At 38.5% G+C, this 17,659-nt stretch overlaps 1 protein-coding gene across 2 annotated transcripts in view; it reads left to right on the top strand.

The window, feature by feature from the left end:
• Positions 1-17,659, top strand: part of LOC309394880 (semaphorin-4E-like) — a 41,428-nt gene extending 23,769 nt beyond the window's left edge. For both annotated transcript variants that reach the window (XM_081958543.1, XM_081958544.1), the window contains 8 exons: positions 3,868-4,013; positions 4,887-5,062; positions 6,374-6,530; positions 6,975-7,197; positions 7,882-7,997; positions 8,125-8,291; positions 11,188-11,240; positions 16,772-17,659. In XM_081958543.1, the coding sequence (XP_081814669.1) occupies positions 3,868-4,013; positions 4,887-5,062; positions 6,374-6,530; positions 6,975-7,197; positions 7,882-7,997; positions 8,125-8,291; positions 11,188-11,240; positions 16,772-17,568 (1,835 nt within the window). In that variant the 3' untranslated portion in view covers positions 17,569-17,659. The remainder of the gene's footprint in view (positions 1-3,867; positions 4,014-4,886; positions 5,063-6,373; positions 6,531-6,974; positions 7,198-7,881; positions 7,998-8,124; positions 8,292-11,187; positions 11,241-16,771) is intronic.

The following is a 17,659-nucleotide window of genomic DNA, read 5'->3' as shown; positions in this document are numbered from 1 at the left end:
TGATAACCGCAGCAAGATTGGTATATGAACAAAATTGGAAAAACAGAGATGCCCCCACCAAAGAAAAGGTAATATAGAAAATTTTGATCTGTGCAGAAATGGACAGACTAACACTAGAAATCAAAAATAGAGACAAGACAGAATATTATGAAATTTGGAACTAAATGTATCAATGGTTGGAAATGAGGAAAAGGAGTCAGAACAGAATATTTTGAGGATTGTAAAATTGGAACTGGATAATAGATAAATACATAAAGGAGGATAAGGGATGTGTTAATAAGATTAATGTAGCTATGTACGATAAGTAGAAACTGTATTTGTTGTTATGTTAAAATATGCATGGAAATGACAATACCAGAAAGGTCGTTCTATGTCCAATGTTTTAAATGTTTATTCAATAAAATAACAACAACAACTAATAATAATAATAATAATGATGATGATGATAATGATAATAATAAAAATTGCAAAATACCAGGACTTAAAAATTGAAATTCAACGATTATGGCACAAACCAGCAGTGGTAATTCCAGTGGTAATCGGCACACTGGGTGCTATTCCAAAAGCACTGGAATTACATTTAAAACAGTTAAAACTTGACAAAATCAACATCAGTCAAATGCAAAAAGCTGCACTGCTTGGATCTGCACGTACATTACGAAAATACGTTACAACGTTCTAGGCCCCTGGGTGGGGCCTGACTAGTAATCAATGCCAAATCTGGCGAAACAACTGGCCGCTGTGATACAATCGAATAATAATAAATATAAATAAATATAAATATAAATAAAAAGGCAGGGCTGCAGGAACCATATTAGGCTCTTAAAGTCAAAAACAGTTGCCCGGAAACCAGTATAGCTGTAACTCTACACTGGAGATGGAGGCATCTGAGACTTTGATTAGGAGCTATAAGAGCATTTGGGATCTCTGGACTTGTGTGCACTGGACTCAGCAACATTGGCAGCACCAGTGGAGTCAGTGGAGCCAGTAGTACCATGGGATACATATTGTAAATACAGTTGTCCAGAGTAGGACAGAACCAAGTTTTGACATAAGTTGTGAAGCTATGATTCTTGATGAATGTATCTTGTCTTTTTATGTACACTGAGAGCTTAGGCACCAAAGACAAATTCCTTGTGTGTCCAATCACACTTGGCCAATAAAGAATTCTATTCTATTCTATTCTACTGCAAAGGGTTGCGAGGGACCAGAAAGGCTACAAAGAAGTTTGAGGCTTGAAGCGCTGTGTGGTTCTCTGACAGACAAGCTGTCATGGGTCAAGTACCAGGGGTAATGTTCAAATAGGTCAAATACCAGGGGCAAAGTGAGCAAGGCTGGCAAAGCAAGGTGCTGAGGTGGCGAGGTAACAAAATGTAATCAGGCAAGGCCCAATACTGTCTCAGATTCTGGGGTAGTGTGTACTCTTTGCCACCTCCTTGAACATGTGGCTTGGGCAGTAGAATTGATTGCTTTTGGGGCTGGAAGAGCGGCCCATGTTTCAAGTTCACAGGTCCCTCATCTATTTTATAGTCCCTGCTATTTTTCTGTTGATATACTGCTCTGGAACTTTAAATCCTCTGCACACTTGTGGGAAGGTTGGGGGGCTTGAGTACTGTAAGATTTCCTCAGGTCATGAGCTGTTGCTGCTGGGCTCTAAGGCAAAAGCAGCTGACAGAGTGATGGGGACCCATGAGGGACTAGAATGACTTTGGGACCTTGCAGAGTGCCATGGATGAACAAGTGAATAAATGTGGGTATAGGTCTGAGTGACTCAGACTAGAAGGTAGGGACTGGGGTGGGAAAAAACATGGAGGTGGAGAGAGAGCAGGTAGAAATATTAAGACTAATGGTCAGAAGTAGATATAGTGGAAATCTGAACAGCTCCTCTTTAAAGAATAGCTGTGTCTGGCTTGGTGGCTGTGGTGTGACTTTGTGAGTGTGGCAGGAGAGGGATACTGTAAAATCTCCATTCCCTCCCCACTCCAGAGGAAAGTTACTGCAAAATTCCCGTTTCCTCCAGATCAGCTGGGACCCAGGAGGCAGAGAATAGATGGGAGCGGGGCCAGTCAGAGGTGGTATTTAATGGTTCTCCGAACTACTCAAAATTCCCGCTACCGGTTCTCCAGAACTGGTCAGAACCTGCTGAAAACCACCTCTGCTCTGGAAGGCTTCAATACAATTACATCTTACTGCTCAGACCTACTTGATGAAGTTTTTTGCTCTTCTTCAGTAGTGAAAAAGTTACTTCCAGACATGGGGATCTTATCTGCTCGCAAGTTTTTTATTATTTACTTACTTACTTATTTAATTTATTATTTATTTATTAAATTTCTATGCCACCCATCTCCCCTACAAGGTGATTCTGTACCTTTTTGTTGAATCTTTTTCCATAAATATTTTTGTCATGTTTAGTGAAATAATTTGTCTATCACTTTTTGCTTTGCTAGATTCTTGCTTTTTGGAAAACTGCCAGGTTTGGTCTGTTTCCTTCAGATATACCTTTTACTTATATCTTTGATAGTGATTATCTTCTCCTAACATATAGTTCTCCAGATCTTTAGCACAATATTTCTTCGGGGACATTTCTTATTAGCCCTTATTAGCCCTTTTTGAACTTAGTTCCATATTACTTAAATTCTCAATTCCTACCTGACTTTCCTTCAAGTTCTTTCTAGCCCAGGACTGACTTTACACCATTTCTTCTCTGCCTTGCCTCGAATTCCTTCTTCAGATCTCCTCTCAATTATCCCTAATGCATTTTAAATCCTATCAAAGCTATCTGATTTTCTTTCATAGTATCTGAATTACAAATTGCTTTGTTGACTGTCCTAAACTAAACTGCCAGAAGAGTAGCACCAAGTCTTTGTCCTTTACTCTTAGGAAAAATGACATACTTGTTTATTAAATTTAATTATAACCTAGCATGATATCAAGGTTCTCCCAAGGATTCTATCACTGATAGTTTATAATTTGTAAACTTATTTCATTAAATTAAGTGCTTCAAAATCAGATAATTAATCCATAAATAAAGTTCTTTAATCCAGTGACAAGCTTATTTTTCACCAGTTTTACTTGCCAGCAGGATTCCATATTCTTTTTGTGACATAATAACAGAAACAAGATGCAAGGAGATTTAATTAGTTTCTATAAACAGTTCTTTTATTTTAAAAAGGGCAAAATTGCTCTCATTTAATTTGGGTAATAACACATTATCCTTCTTATAAAAGATTAATCTTTCATGTTATAGCCGGGTGCCTTATGTTAATCTGTGTTAATTTCTGCTGTGCCCTAATTTTTAAGAAGTAAAATTGGAAAAGGGACGGACTCAAGCAACTATGCTCAAAGGACAAGATTTAAAATATCACCATGAGGTAATTCATGTCCTCGTTTTAACTCATGCAAGTTTCAGTATCTGCTGAAAATTTATACTTTACTTCCGTATTGATTTAAATAAAGACACCCAACTGTACATAAAGAGGTGAGTGATGGGAAGGAAAAAAAAACATTAAGGCCAAATGGGTTGCTATTTGATACATTATAAGGAAAAACGTAAGAAATATTTCTAGGAAAGTGGAAATCAAAGTCATATTTGGCCAATGCAGGAGCTAGGTGTTAGGCTGTTGAACTTTGATGTATTTGACTATTATGGTATGTTTTTTAAAGACTTAAATTACAACTTTTGAATTCATAAAATCATTACTACCCACATTTTACTGGACATTTTGATTATTTTAAAGAGAAAAATGGAATAGCAACAGCTTCTTCGTAGTCTTCCCTGTCTTTAGCTAAAACTACAGATTACAACAACAAAAATTCTAAAATCTGATGGATTTTCTTTACAGTCTTGCTTATTTTTATGTGTTCCAGAACCCACTTTTATCCATATGGAACTCATACAGGAGAATGAAGCAGTCTCTGACTCTGATAGAATTTATGTGTTCTTCACGGAAACTGCTACTGAGTTTGAGTTCTACGATAAACTTCGGGTGTCACGAGTAGCTCAACTCTGCAAAGTGCGTGTTTGAATTCCTCCTTTGCTTCTCTATTAGACTGTGAAAAATGGAGTCAGTGGAGTTATTGGGCTGATAGGAAATGGTTCATATTTTCATTGAGAAAACAGAATTAGGAGAAAGAAATTGTACTCCATCTCTTTAAGGAAGAGAGCCCTTTATTTTGACTTTGTCTTGAGAACACAATTTTTCCCTTTTGCTACTGTATGAAGAAGAAGGAAGACAGGCAGCTAGCTCTCAGATAGTTAACCATCAAGAGAACTTAAAATTCTATAGATCTTACATATGCATAATGTTTCCCTACTCAAGATGTCCCAGTCCTGAAAAAGGCTTAGTAAGGATGTGTGAAGTGGTGTTCCTTTGTTTCACCAAGCTTAATTCAAAACGGTGGAATAATGCCTCAATACAGAATTAAGATCAGAATTTAGAAAACTCCTAAAATTTGCACCAAATGAAGCATCAGGGAAGCCTCTTTGCTTTGGCTAACAATTTGTCTCTACAAATGCAGATATGCATAAAAGATTGCTGAAGGCTACTACTTTGACATGGCATACCAGCTCCTAGAAGTGGGTTTAAAGAAGGGAAGTTTCATTTTCTGAAGTGAAGTGAGCTTTGCACAGGTTTAGTATTTAGTGAATTAAATATCAAGACATTTCAGTTCCAAATCAATTATGAATATTTTCTGTTGTGTTTATTATTTTCCCTGTCCATGGTTCCCTTTGTGCATCTTCTGGATCTATCACACACACATTTTTCAGTGGTGTTTATCAAGCTGCTTGATTTATTTTCATAAAGCGATGAAATAATATAAGTATAGCATTTTGGAACATTTTGCTAAGTAGTTTTGTAACAGGGTTTGGTTTTTCCCTCCTCTAGGGTGATCTTGGTGGAAAGCGAACATTAAAAAAAAGATGGACCTCATTTTTAAAATCTACCCTTCTCTGCTCTATTCCTGAACTGCAATTTCAATTTAATATCCTTCAGGATGTCTTTGTAGTCAAGAATTCAAACTGGCGGAAAACCATAATTTATGGAATTTTTACCCAGCAATGGTAAGAGTTCTTCTCCATAATATCCCAATATATTATCAATCTTCCTCTTAAAATTAACCACAAAGGGCAGGTATATTGAAAGTATATTGGTAACCACATAGTTTAAGGTGAGATCTATAATCACTTGCAAATACAGATTCAGGTTAAGGTAAAGGTATGACATTTGATTCAATTATTTTTGCACTATACTCTGGCATGAAGAATAAAAGGTCAAAATCACTCAGACTTGTGAACTCTTACAAAACATTCAGGAGGCTTGAACTGGGAAATTTACTGCAGCAGCTAAACCACTCCAAAGGTCCCGAATTTTTAAAAAACTGCTTTATCATCTTATGGCCACCATATTGTTCTGCTAGAATATTTTTGTGGCATTAATTCCTTAATATTGTTAGGGAATACTGATTGATAAATGATTTAATTCATGTTTTAGTGACCTCAAGATTATTATACACATTCAAAGTTATGTTTTGAATTCTTGCTTACTAAATAAGTCATATTTCCCAGATTGATACATTATACTAAGCCTCAATGAGGATGGGTCTTACAAAAGTAGCAAGAAATAAGCATACCATTCTATGATTTCTCCCACAAATCCTGCTAATTTGTCTTACTATGGCGGGGATGGGATGGTCCTGGGAGAAATGAGCAATATATACCACTGTGTACACTGAGTTTATACTTGCAGACTGGAGAATGACCAGGCAGCAAGATAATGGATTTAATTACAACAGCAATAGGTTGGAAGATCTGAAGGACCAGGCTGTTCACAGATATAGGTCTTTGATCATATTAAATATTGTCATAACATTTGATTGATTGATAGTATGGCCATCAAGTAAGTGATTTACCATTTTTTTAAATGGAGAGATGGACAGCAATCTGGGTAATATTTTGCAAACTGTTCGCTTTCTTAAGCTAAGAAACCAAAAACACACAATTCCTTTATGTTCTTTACCATTTATTCCTCTTACATTCAAGTGGCAATCTTTCATGAGTTCTTACCAGATAGGCCCATAGATACTGACCTCTGCTACTCATAGTTTGGTAAATTGAGGTATCTATGTTATCAGGCTTAGCCACACTTTACTACATGCAGCAATACCTCTAACAGTAAGGACAATACCAGTTATTTTTGATCCATTTGGGGCAATATATATCAAGTGGAACCAAAGGCCAGTTTTAACTTCAGCACGTTCACATTATTCCACTGGGTCACAGAAAATGTTTGCCCCATTTTTGCATTAGAATATATTATTTCCCACTTTCAAAAAAGCTGTCCATTGCAGAATTCTATTTTGTGCTTTATTTAAGGGGAAAGTTGGATATCTCAGCTGTTTGTGCATTCCAGATGGAGACTATTCAAGATAATTTTCTGAAAGGAAGCTTCAAAGGTCCTGTTGCTTTGGAAAATTCTCATGTGAAATGGGTGATGTACAGGGGAGATGTCCCAATTCCTCGCCCTGGGGCTGTAAGTCTCAATTTCTCCTGTTGAATAGGAATTTCCTTGTTGAGTATGAATATGGTTTGGTCTCAAGACAGGGAGTTTTGAATTAGAACTCAAATTCAAAATATTTTTCACACCCTGCAGGCTAACATATTTAAGTAACAGCTGCTGCTGTCAGAAGATTAATTGTACTTTTTATTTGACTCTGCCATTTCTTAATCAAAACTATAGGCAGAGATCTTACAAAGTATGTATAGGGTAAAACTCTTTGAGAGGAATGACATTATAGCACAAAACAGTTTTAAATATTTAAGAATTTACAATTTATATTGGATAATTGAATTTAACTCAACTGAACCCAGACTGTACCATATGTTAAGCTATCAAGTTCTTACATAACTTCTTATCTATATTCTCCTCTTGGTAAATAGTAATAGCTGATTAACTCACTTGTTCAATATTTTACAGTGTGCCGATGTTTCTGCTCTACACTTGGGGTACACCTCTTCACTTGACTTGCCAGACACGGTCCTCCAGTTTGCCCGAGACCACCCTTTGATGGACAGTATTGTGAACTCAGTTGGTCTTCAGCCTGTCTTCCTGAAAAGGGGTACCAAGTACACACAACTCATAATAAGCCAAGCCACTGACGTGGATAATGTCACATATGATATCTTTTTCCTAGGGACAGGTAAAGCACTTACTATGCTGCTTCCGTATACGTATTTGTTTTAAATGCGGTCTTGTCAGTTTTCAAGATAGGTGCATTGTTGGGTGTTTTAAAGCAAGGAGAAGCAAATAACAGCTCTAGTCCACCTCTATACTAGCACATCATATCCATAACATATTTTTGGTTTTTTAGTGATATATCTTATAGAAAATATAGATCAAGTCTTTGCTCCCCATAATATATTTTCCAGTAGATTCTATTGTAATGGTATGTGGGAATGACCTCAGGAGACAGGAAGGAGAGCCACAGACAACCAGCATGTAAACCTTAGCCCATGGAAATGGAGATGGTGTTCTAGTCTGTTGCTCTCTAGTTTTCCAGAGACTAAAAAAGGAAGGATGGGGGAAATATCAGTCTTACATGATTTTATCAATCTGACCTTTGTGCTTGTTGTCTGGACTATTATACCTTGTAGGATTAACATCTATGTATACTCTTATGAGGATCTGAGAAACCTGAATGTTTGAATTTTGCTATTTCAGTGATTACAAGTTTGTCACCAAGTTTGACTTATCCCAATTTATTGACTAGCCAAACAAAATAACTAAGCTCTGATATTAAAGAAATACAATTTGGGTTATGTGTTTCTAACACATCTATAAAACATAAAGCAAGTAAAGTTTAACTGTGTTTTATTTTATATAGATAAGGGTTATTTGCATAAAACTCTCAATCATCATGGAGAAATTATTATTTTGGAAGAAATACAGCTGTTCCCATCAGCAGAACCTGTACAGATACTCAAACTATCTTCTCTAAAGGTACAGCATTGTCCTGGTCTATTCAGCATGACACCCCTTCCTTCTGTTTCATTCCATTGTCTACTTTTGGATTTATCTATTTGAATGGTTTTTAATATCAGTTAACTATTTAGTGCTATCTTTCCAGGGCCTGTTGTATGCCAGTTCTCCTTCCCAGCTAGTACAGCTCCCTGTTGCAATTTGCAGCTGGTATAAACAATGCTTTGATTGTATCTTGGCAAGGGATCCCTACTGTGCATGGTCCCTCTCTCTCCACAAATGTATCCTCCTGGCTAAACACCTTGAGCATTCACAGTGAGTAATATAATCAATGGAACAAGTAACGAGACTTGATTCAGATTTTAAAGTGTGTACATTATTGCTCTACATTTTTAATATTTTGTTTGCTTTGAAGCTTTGTCTGAATCGGCTTGCAACAGAATAAAACAAATCAAAGACACTGCCCAGCATTGTCTGTTTTTGCTGCCTCTATTTTTGGTGGACTTGTTCGTGTTTCTTCAGGAAGCAGTGAAGCTACCTCCCTGTCGGTAATTTTTCCCTAGCTGATAACTGAGGAGCTACTTGCAATGGAGAGGAGATGAAGCTTTAGCCAGCCTTTGTACTACTGAGGATTCTAACAACTTTTTCAGTGGAAGTGGTGTTTCTATTGAATCCCAATTTTTTTTCTCTCTGAAGAGGCCTTTTAAAGTTTTATTGTAGGAGAGAATGTTGACTAGGGGAACCACACGTTGAATTGTTTAGATCAGTGTTTCTCAAACTTGGCGACTTTAAGTCCTGTGGACTTCAACTCCCAGAATTCCCCAGCCAGCTATGCTGGCTGGGGGATTCTGGGAGTTGAAGTCCACAGGACTTAAAGTCGCCAAGTTTGAGAAACACTGGTTTAGATGACTAAATGAATGCTGAAGTTGTTTCACCCTATCTGCTTTTGGAGTGGGGAGTCAGTGTAGCATGTGACCATGTGTCGGAAGAAAATGTCCTTCTGAGTTCAGTTCCAAGTGGGGAAAAAGAACTGGAGACATGGAGGCTGCTTGGAAAGATGGTTTAATGGTGAACAGGGTCACATGGCTTGAGCTCCTGAATAGAAAAGGGGGATCACATGCTTCCATGTGTGAAGAAGAAAAGAGACAGAGATGCTGGTTTTATGCCCTCTCTGGGCTTTGAACTTGAGCTTGTATTCTGACTGGTTATCAGACTCCCATGGGCCCATGCAGGGACAACTCTGTAGGCTGTGCTTTGAGTCCAGATTTGGTTGAGGGTTGTTTCTTCCCAGGTGCCCTGTGGTGAGATGGGTAAAGGGCTAATACTATCATGCCTTAATCCCATCATCCTGGAGCTGAAGGGGGATCTTTGTTATGTAGAATAGACTGGCTAAGGCCTTTTAATGGCCCATTGACAAAGATGGGAGCTATTAAGAGTGTGTCTGTTTCCTGCCTAAAAACATGTTTCTCCATTTCTTATCCAGGGAAATATAATATTCTGCCTTTTTAATATTTCCCAGGATATTTCATTTTTCTAGGAGAGGGGTTGATTTTAACTTCATACAAATGAAAAAAGTAGTTTTATTAGAACCTCCAGGTCCTGCTGAGGACAGGGTAGAATAAATCAAGGAAATAAGCAATCTAGAACTAAAGAGAAATTTCCTGACAGAACACTGATCAGTGGAAAAGCTTGCCTCCAGAAGTCGTGAATGCTGCAACACTAGAAGTTTTTAAGAAGAGATTGGACAACTGTCTCCTGCTTGAAGAGAGAGTTGGACTAGAAGACCTCCAAGATCTCTTCCAATTATTATTCTGTTAGTGTTTCCCCTTTGAAAACAGCATATTTTTCACTGGATGACGAAGTCCTTGAAAAGGATGGGAGGTTAAGAGTATTTCAACACAACCTATGTTGCGTGGCAATGTTTAGATTGCAAGCATTATACTGGTCTTTAACTATAATAAAGGTTTGATTTCATTTGATTGCATACTCCTTGGGACTAAGATCAGTTTTTATCCTTTAATGCCAGATTATTTTATGATACAGAATTGTGTCAATTTATCCATAACTATAGTTGGTCTATTGTGCAAACGAGCCTTAAAATATGTCTGGAGATTGTGAGGGTTTGGAGGGGAACAAGAAGGTATAGACCTAATCTCAACAAAATGGGGAGCTTTGAAGAGGGAAACCCGAGATATTTCATCTCCCCACCCCCAAATCTGAATGTATACTTTCCTATGTAGAGCTAGTTTGTAATATATGAGTTCTCCCACCGTGTTTCCCTGAAAATAAGGAAGGGTTTTATTTTCTTTTGGCCCCCGAAATAAGCACTTGGCCTTATTTTTGGGGAGGTCTTATTATTTTTGAGGTGCAGGAGGCGCAGAGCGTGGTCACCTCATGGCTGATGCTGTGCTGCAATGTTTTTGAGGAGGGCTTATTTTCGGGAGAGGGCTTATTTGAGTGCATGCGCTCAAAAGCCCGATTGGGCTTATTATTCGGGGAGGTCTTATTTTCAGAGAAACAGGGTAGATTCACAGCTCATCCTTAAGAAAAACAGAAGCTCTAGCTAGGAGAGTCTTTGCACAGATCCATCTGGTATAGCACAGGTTTTCCTGAGTCAGGAGGTTTTGTTCACTGTAAATTATTCCTTGGTCACCTCCAAATCAACACTCAATTATAATATGAGTTGAGTGATTAATCACATTTTGACAAAATTGCATGGATGGTATCCATGGTTATCCGTTGCAGCCATTGCAAGCATCCACTAGCTGTGACCACCCTCATTATCCAACTGTCCAGTGAGGAGGGACCAAAATCATTGTCCTACCTGGTGTTTATGATGAGGCTTCAACACTGAAACCCGGTATGTGAGTTTGAGGCAGTAAGGTAGCTTGTCAGCTGCAGGAGGAAGGAAATGCCAAGGAAATGGGATGGGCATTGGTTGCTCAGCAGAAAAGCTTGGACAGGTGTAAGGTGAAACAGAGAAGTGTCCACAGCTGCAAGTAGTATATCCCATCTTTTTTCTAGTTTATGCCATTGAAGCAAATTCTTCTTACCTTCTCTTTGAAGGAGAGTTTCTGATTGCTGCTATTCTCAGACTTCCTTCTCTGCATTTCAAGGCTGAAAGTAGATTTTTAAGGGAAGTTTCCTGTCTACTTTGAATGTTTTTGAATATCTTTATGAAGTAGTTGTCTTTCTTTCTTCTTTTATCAAGAGATCTAATCCAGAGCATCAGGAATGGTGATATCAACAGGTGTCCTGAAGTAGGTAGGGGATTTTTTTTAAAAATAAGGCAATATATATTTTCTAAACAGCAATTATTGTTTAGTTATAAAATTGTTGATAAAATAAGACAATTTGCACTATACAAGTATTCCAAGTTTAGGTGCTATAATCCATCCTCATTTACTCAAAGTTCAATTGCTTAGGGCAGATTTCTTTCTTTTGCAGTATAGGTAATGTCATTCTTTAAACCAATTTTACCCAAAGCTAAAGAACACATTGGTAGTAGTTCCATAATCTTGGACAGTTTCTGGGCCTTTAGTGTCTAAATAGGATCCACTACTGACAAATGCCATGCCTGCTTTCCCTTAAAAAAATACTTTATTAGTACTCTAGTCCGTGCTGATCTGGAAGCTGCCATTTAAATTTTCAATGATGTCTATAATGTAACATCAATATACTGTGAACAATTTAAATTTAGGCAACAAAAACGGAATGCACACGTACAGTATAGGTCCGTGATGGCGAACCTATGGCACGCGTGCCACAAGTGGCACGCGGAGCCATTTGTCAGGGCACGCGAGGCGCTGCCCAGTTAGCTGGCCAGCGCGCATGTGCGCGCTGGCCAGCTGAGTTCACCTTTTTAAAAGCTATTTTTCGCCTTCCCCAGGCTCCAGAGGCTTTATAGGAGCCTGGGGAGGGTGAAAAGTGCCTCCCCGCCCCCCCCCGGAGGCTTCAGGACCGTCCGGAGGCTTCCCTGAAGCCTTCGGAACGCTTAAAACCACCCTCCGAGCAAACCGGAAGTGACTTCCGGGTTGCTCGGAGGGTGGTTTTAAGCGCTCCGAAGGCTTCAGGGACCGTCCAAGGCTTCCCTGATGCCTTCGGAGCGCTTAAAACGACCCTCTGAGCAACCCGGAAGTCACTTCCGGTTTGCTCGGAGGGTGGTTTTAAGTACTCCGAAGGCTTCAGGGAAGCCTCAGGACAGTCCCTGAAGCCTCCGGAGGGCCTCCGGGGGGTCGGGGGAGGCTCTTTTCACCCTCCCCAGGCTCCTATAAAGCCCCTGGAGCCTGGGGAGGGCAAAAAAACCATGTAAAATGGGGGGCGTCGCGCACATGCGCACTGGGGGGGTTGCGCGTTGCATTATGGGTGCGGCACGCCCGCACTCGCCCCCCCTGCGCTCCCCCCACTTGTGGCACGCGAACCAAAAAAGGTTCGCCATCACTGGTATAGGTGGTACCGTGCTCAATAGTACCGTGCTCAATAGTAGTAACTGTGAGAGGGATCTTGGAGTTCTAGTGGACAACCATTTAAATATGAGCCAGCAGTGTGCAGCAGCTGCCAAAAAAGCCAACACAGTTCTAGGCTGCATCAACAGAGGGATAGAATCAAGATCACGTGAAGTGTTAATACCACTTTATAATGCCTTGGTAAGGCCACACTTGGAATACGGCATTCAGTTCTGGTCGCCACGATGTAAAAAAGATGTGGAGACTCTAGAAAGAGTGCAGAGAAGAGCAACAAAGATGATTAGGGGACTGGAGACTAAAACATATGAAGAACGGTTGCAGGAACTAGGTATGTCTAGCTTAAGAGAAAGAAGGACTAGGGGAGACATGATAGCATTGTTCCAATATCTCAGGGGTTGCCACAAAGAAGAGGGAGTCAAACTATTCTCCAAGGCACCTGAGGGTAGAACAAGAAGCAATGGGTGGAAACTAATCAAGGAGAGAAGCAACCTAGAACTGAGGAGAAATTTCCTGACAGTTAGAACAATTAATCAGTGGAACAGCTTGCCTCCAGAAGTTGTGAATGCCCCAACACTGGAAGTCTTTAAGAAGATGTTGGATAGCCATCTGTCTGAAACAGTATAGGGTTTCCTGCCTTGGCAGGGGGTTGGACTAGAAGGCCTCCAAGGTCCCTTCCAACTCTACTATTGTATTGTATTGTATTGTAAATTGATCACTCTCAGACTCAGCTATCTAATGCTTTTTGCATTAGATGGCATATTATCAAGATGCCTCTCTTTCCAATTTTTTAATATATCTGTGTACATTCAACCATTGTTGGGATGCCATATAATGAGCTTGAAGAAAAAATACAGAATATTCTAAATTTTACAAAGAGATTGGGAGTGCAACTAAAAGAAAGGATTGGCATATGTCATTAATTGGCAGGAGAAAAGTTCTTTAGATAACTTTAGGTGAATTAAACTTTTAATTACACGTAGTCCTTGTTTAACAACTGCCTCATTTAGCAATTTTCAGTTACAACAATAACTAAGTAAAGTAATTTTGTCCAATCCTTGCATCTACAATCTTTGCAATTCTGTAAAGAAATGAAAAGCTGTAAGATCGTAAGCATAGTCACGGTTTCACTTTGCAATCACTTTGCCGAATGACCACGTTGACAGTCTCAATTGGGGTTGATAAATGAGGACAGCCTATATTATTTTTTTATAATATAAATTTAAAATAATGAAATGTAGAGAATAGAAAAACTAGTAATCTAATATGACTTTAAAGATGAAAAAAAGCCTATCTGATATAAGCAAGTATTCAGATTGTGATCTGATCCAACAAATGTGTTGTGAATATATTTAAGGGCATAAGAGATGGAATCATTTGCATATTTTTATTTGTAATTTTTATAAAAAAAAATAAAAAAATAAAACATTAATGCAAACCAATATAAAATAAGGAAGAAAAGAAGAAGAAATCAAAGCCAAAGCCAAAAATGCCAAAAAAATAAAAAGAAAAAAGAAAGAAAAGGATACAAACTTCTTATATTCTTCATAGCAGTTATAATTGTATTTTAAACTCTTTCTAAAATTATATCATTATCCTCTTCTTTTTGTAATATCTCCTGTCTAATCTTCAAAATCATACATTCATTTTTTCATTTTTACACTATAATTTTATGTCCAATCACCAATAAATGTAGATATTATCTTTTCTCTAATTAAAGAAGTTAATTTATCCATTTCACCAAGATCTGTCAATTTCACAAACTATTCCTTCATAGTGAACATTGTCGAATCTTTCATCTTTGTTCATATAATAATCACGCTGCAATAATCGTATATTGAAATAATCTTCCATGATTCCAAGCATCATTTTTTTTGTTTTTTAAATGAACACCAGAATGATAGAATGTCTCTTTATGTTGTTCACATTTCCAACATACATTTGAAATACCTTTTATACATACAATAATACAATAGTAGAGTTGGAACGGACCCTGGAGGTCTTCTAGTCCAACCCCCTGCCTAGGCAGGAAACCCTATACCATTTCAGACAAATAGCTATCCAACATCTTCTTAAAGACTTCCAGTGTTGGGACATTCACAACTTCTGGAGGCAAGCTGTTCCACTGATTAATTGTTCTAACTGTCAGGAAATTTCTCCTCAGTTCTAAGTTGCTTCTCTCCTTGATTAGTTTCCACCCATTGCTTCTTGTTCTACCCTCAGGTGCCTTGGAGAATAGTTTGACCCCCTCTTCTTTGTGGCAACCCCTGAGATATTGGAACAATGCTATCATGTCTCCCCTAGTCCTTCTTTCTCTTAAGCTAAACATACCCAGTTCCTGCAACCGTTCTTCATATGTTTTAGCCTCCAGTCCCCTAATCATCTTTGCTGCTCTTCTCTGCACTCTTTCTAGAGTCTCCACATCTTTTTTACATCGTGGCGACCAGAACTGAATGCAGTATTCCAAGTGTGGCCTTACCAAGGCCTTATAAAGTGGTATTAACACTTCACGTGATCTTGATTCTATCCCTCTGTTGATGCAGCCTAGGACTGTGTTGGCTTTTTTGGCAGCTGCTGCACACTGCTGTGTGCATCTTAGTTAATTTGTCAGTGTGATGTACCAACAGTATATTAATTTATAAACATTCTCTTTAAGGTCATAGCATAATGTAAATTTCAACCCTTTTGCCATTGATCCATCTGTATGTTATAACCAGAATTCTTAGCCAACTTTATCATACAGTCTTTAACATGTTCTTCCTGTTTCAAATTCCAATAAAAGTTTATACTTTTTAGCAATTACATGTGTATGATCAGTGCACAATTGTACTTCAAACTTTGTGTTACTTTGCTCTACCTTAAGCCTTTTTATTCATTTTGAATCTTTCTGATAACTATAAGTGGTAAAATTATATCCCTCTGCTATTAGTTGCTCTCTTGATTTCATCTTAAATTCCCCTTGATGATTTCCCAATAGTTCCTGGTATGTCATTGCCTCCTTTTCTCTTCGCCGATATGCTGCTTGTGTGGATATCCACAAAGGTGTTTTTGGGCCCAACCAACGGGTTTATATCCATTCCATATTCTCATATAACTTGAATATGTGCAAGCACACACACAAGCCACAGCAGAGATCTGGAGTTATGCTAATGCATTGGGATCACCTTGCTATTTGACTTTGCCTGGCAACAGTAATGTCAGAGGTGGGTGTGTAACAGCAAAATCTCTCTTCTCCAAATATGGTATTTCTCCATAGTAACTACAACAATGGCCTCTTTGCCCTCTCCCCATTGTGCAGATATGGTTAAATGTTTCTCTACAGACCCATGGAACTGTTTAATTGGACCTGAATTCCTTCCAACATAAAGATCATAACTACATTTTTCTATCTTGTCACTCATGAGCACTATGCCATCCTATCCCAATAATTTCATAGCACACAGTGGAACTCGAAGTCCTTCTAATCAAACCATTTATCCATTGTTAAAAACAGCAGTACGGACAACCATGGTAGGTCTGAATATAGGATAGTAATTCACTGAAAAGCTCGGGAGGGTTGTTGCCTGCGTGTCTAAGTGCTTTCATCTCCTTTGGAATCCAGCAGAGGGTGACTGCGATTTTCCCAGAGATACACACTGAAAGTCTTGCAATTTGTATGTGTGGGGGTTTAAAATGCAGTTTCTGTAAGCTTAATATTATTTGATTAAAAAGGCACACTGTTTTTGAATATAAATTTACTTTGGAGTGGGGGGGTTGATTGAAGATAGGGACAAGCGTGCTCCTTTTTCCTTTTGGAATCATTTTCTCTGAAGTACTGCTTCTTCATTTTTAACCTTGGGCTGAACCCAGGGAATTCCTACACGAGAGTGAGCATCAGCAGAATCAGCACATTGGCTTATAGCAAAATCCCTGGTACTGTTGCCACCGAGAGAAGCTGGTATCAGATTGCGAATATTAAAAAGCTGAAAACACATTAAATTTTTAAAAAACCCAAAGCACCATGCAACACATTTTAAACAGTGCTTTCAAAGCACATAATACAGAGGAAAATGGTAGCTAGAACTTCTTTTATTCTTTCTCTGACAAGTGCTACATAAAATTAAATGCATTTACTTGTAAGGAGATGCTTCTTTTTGCAGGATCATAAACATAGTTTATCAGTATCTTTTACTGTATTATCTAATCTAAAATGTCAATATATTATGTCCCTTCCATTAATGACAATACAGATTGTATGATGGGCAGTTAGTACAGACATTGAAGAATGTTGGCATAGTTCCTAGCATGAGGCAGGAAGCTATAAAATGACCACCAAGCCTTCTTGCTTTTCAGAAAAGAAAATCAGAAGGTACCCTGTCACCCTTGGCAGCAGCCCTCATCTTAACTGTGAACCTTTGTCCAACACAGCCAACCTCCTCTGGATGTTTAACAAGAGCCGCTTGCTGGAAAAAGAGGCTAAATATCTCGTCCATACAAAAGGACTGGTTGTCTTTAATGTAACCGTTGCTGATACTGGGCTTTATGAATGTCAGTCTGTTGAAAAAGTCAATGGGCGAACATTTCGTGTAACAGTGGATGTCTATTTCCTTCAGCCCCAGCCAGAGAAAATTTTCTACAGTCCTAAGTGTGACTTGTCAAACCAGATGTGTTCTGAAATAGCAGGTACAAAAAGCAAACCTTTGGCAGGCCCAGAGACAGAGAATCCAAGGCAACTGCCATCCAGAAGAATCCAAGGTTCGTTGTTTATACAAATAGTTGTGGGCTCCACCATTGCCCTTCTTTTCTTCCTTTTGCTTTCTTGGAATATTTACAAGGGCCATATCTCTCTGCCCTGGGTCTCTATATCTAAAATATCAGCAGATGAATCAGCAAGTCCAGAAATGAGTCTGGAGCAAGTAGACCTTACTCAGACAAGCTCAACCTCAAAAACAATTACCCTCTCCACTGGCAAATCAAGCCCCTTGATGTCTTCCTCTAAAGTAGATTGCAGTATAAATATGAAGTCGAGCATTAACTCCACTAAAATCTGTGATTCTTCAAATTGTCTGGTGATGGATGAAACCAAAATTCCTGATAAAGACCATGAAATGCAAGATTGCTCCAAGGGAAGGAGTTCAACACTTCTTTGATCCCACAAAGTAGTTGGTATGTATAGAAATACCTTTTCTCTCTCTTTTTTCTTTTAAGTGTTGTTCGATTTCTTCATGGACCACCATTTTC

Source organism: Natrix helvetica (assembly GCF_964273705.1).
Source record: "Natrix helvetica genome assembly, chromosome: 1".
In the NCBI taxonomy this organism is placed as follows: Eukaryota; Metazoa; Chordata; class Lepidosauria; order Squamata; family Natricidae; genus Natrix; species Natrix helvetica.
The sequence above is the reverse complement of the archived record's forward strand: the minus strand, read 5'-3'. Positions and strand labels throughout refer to the sequence as shown.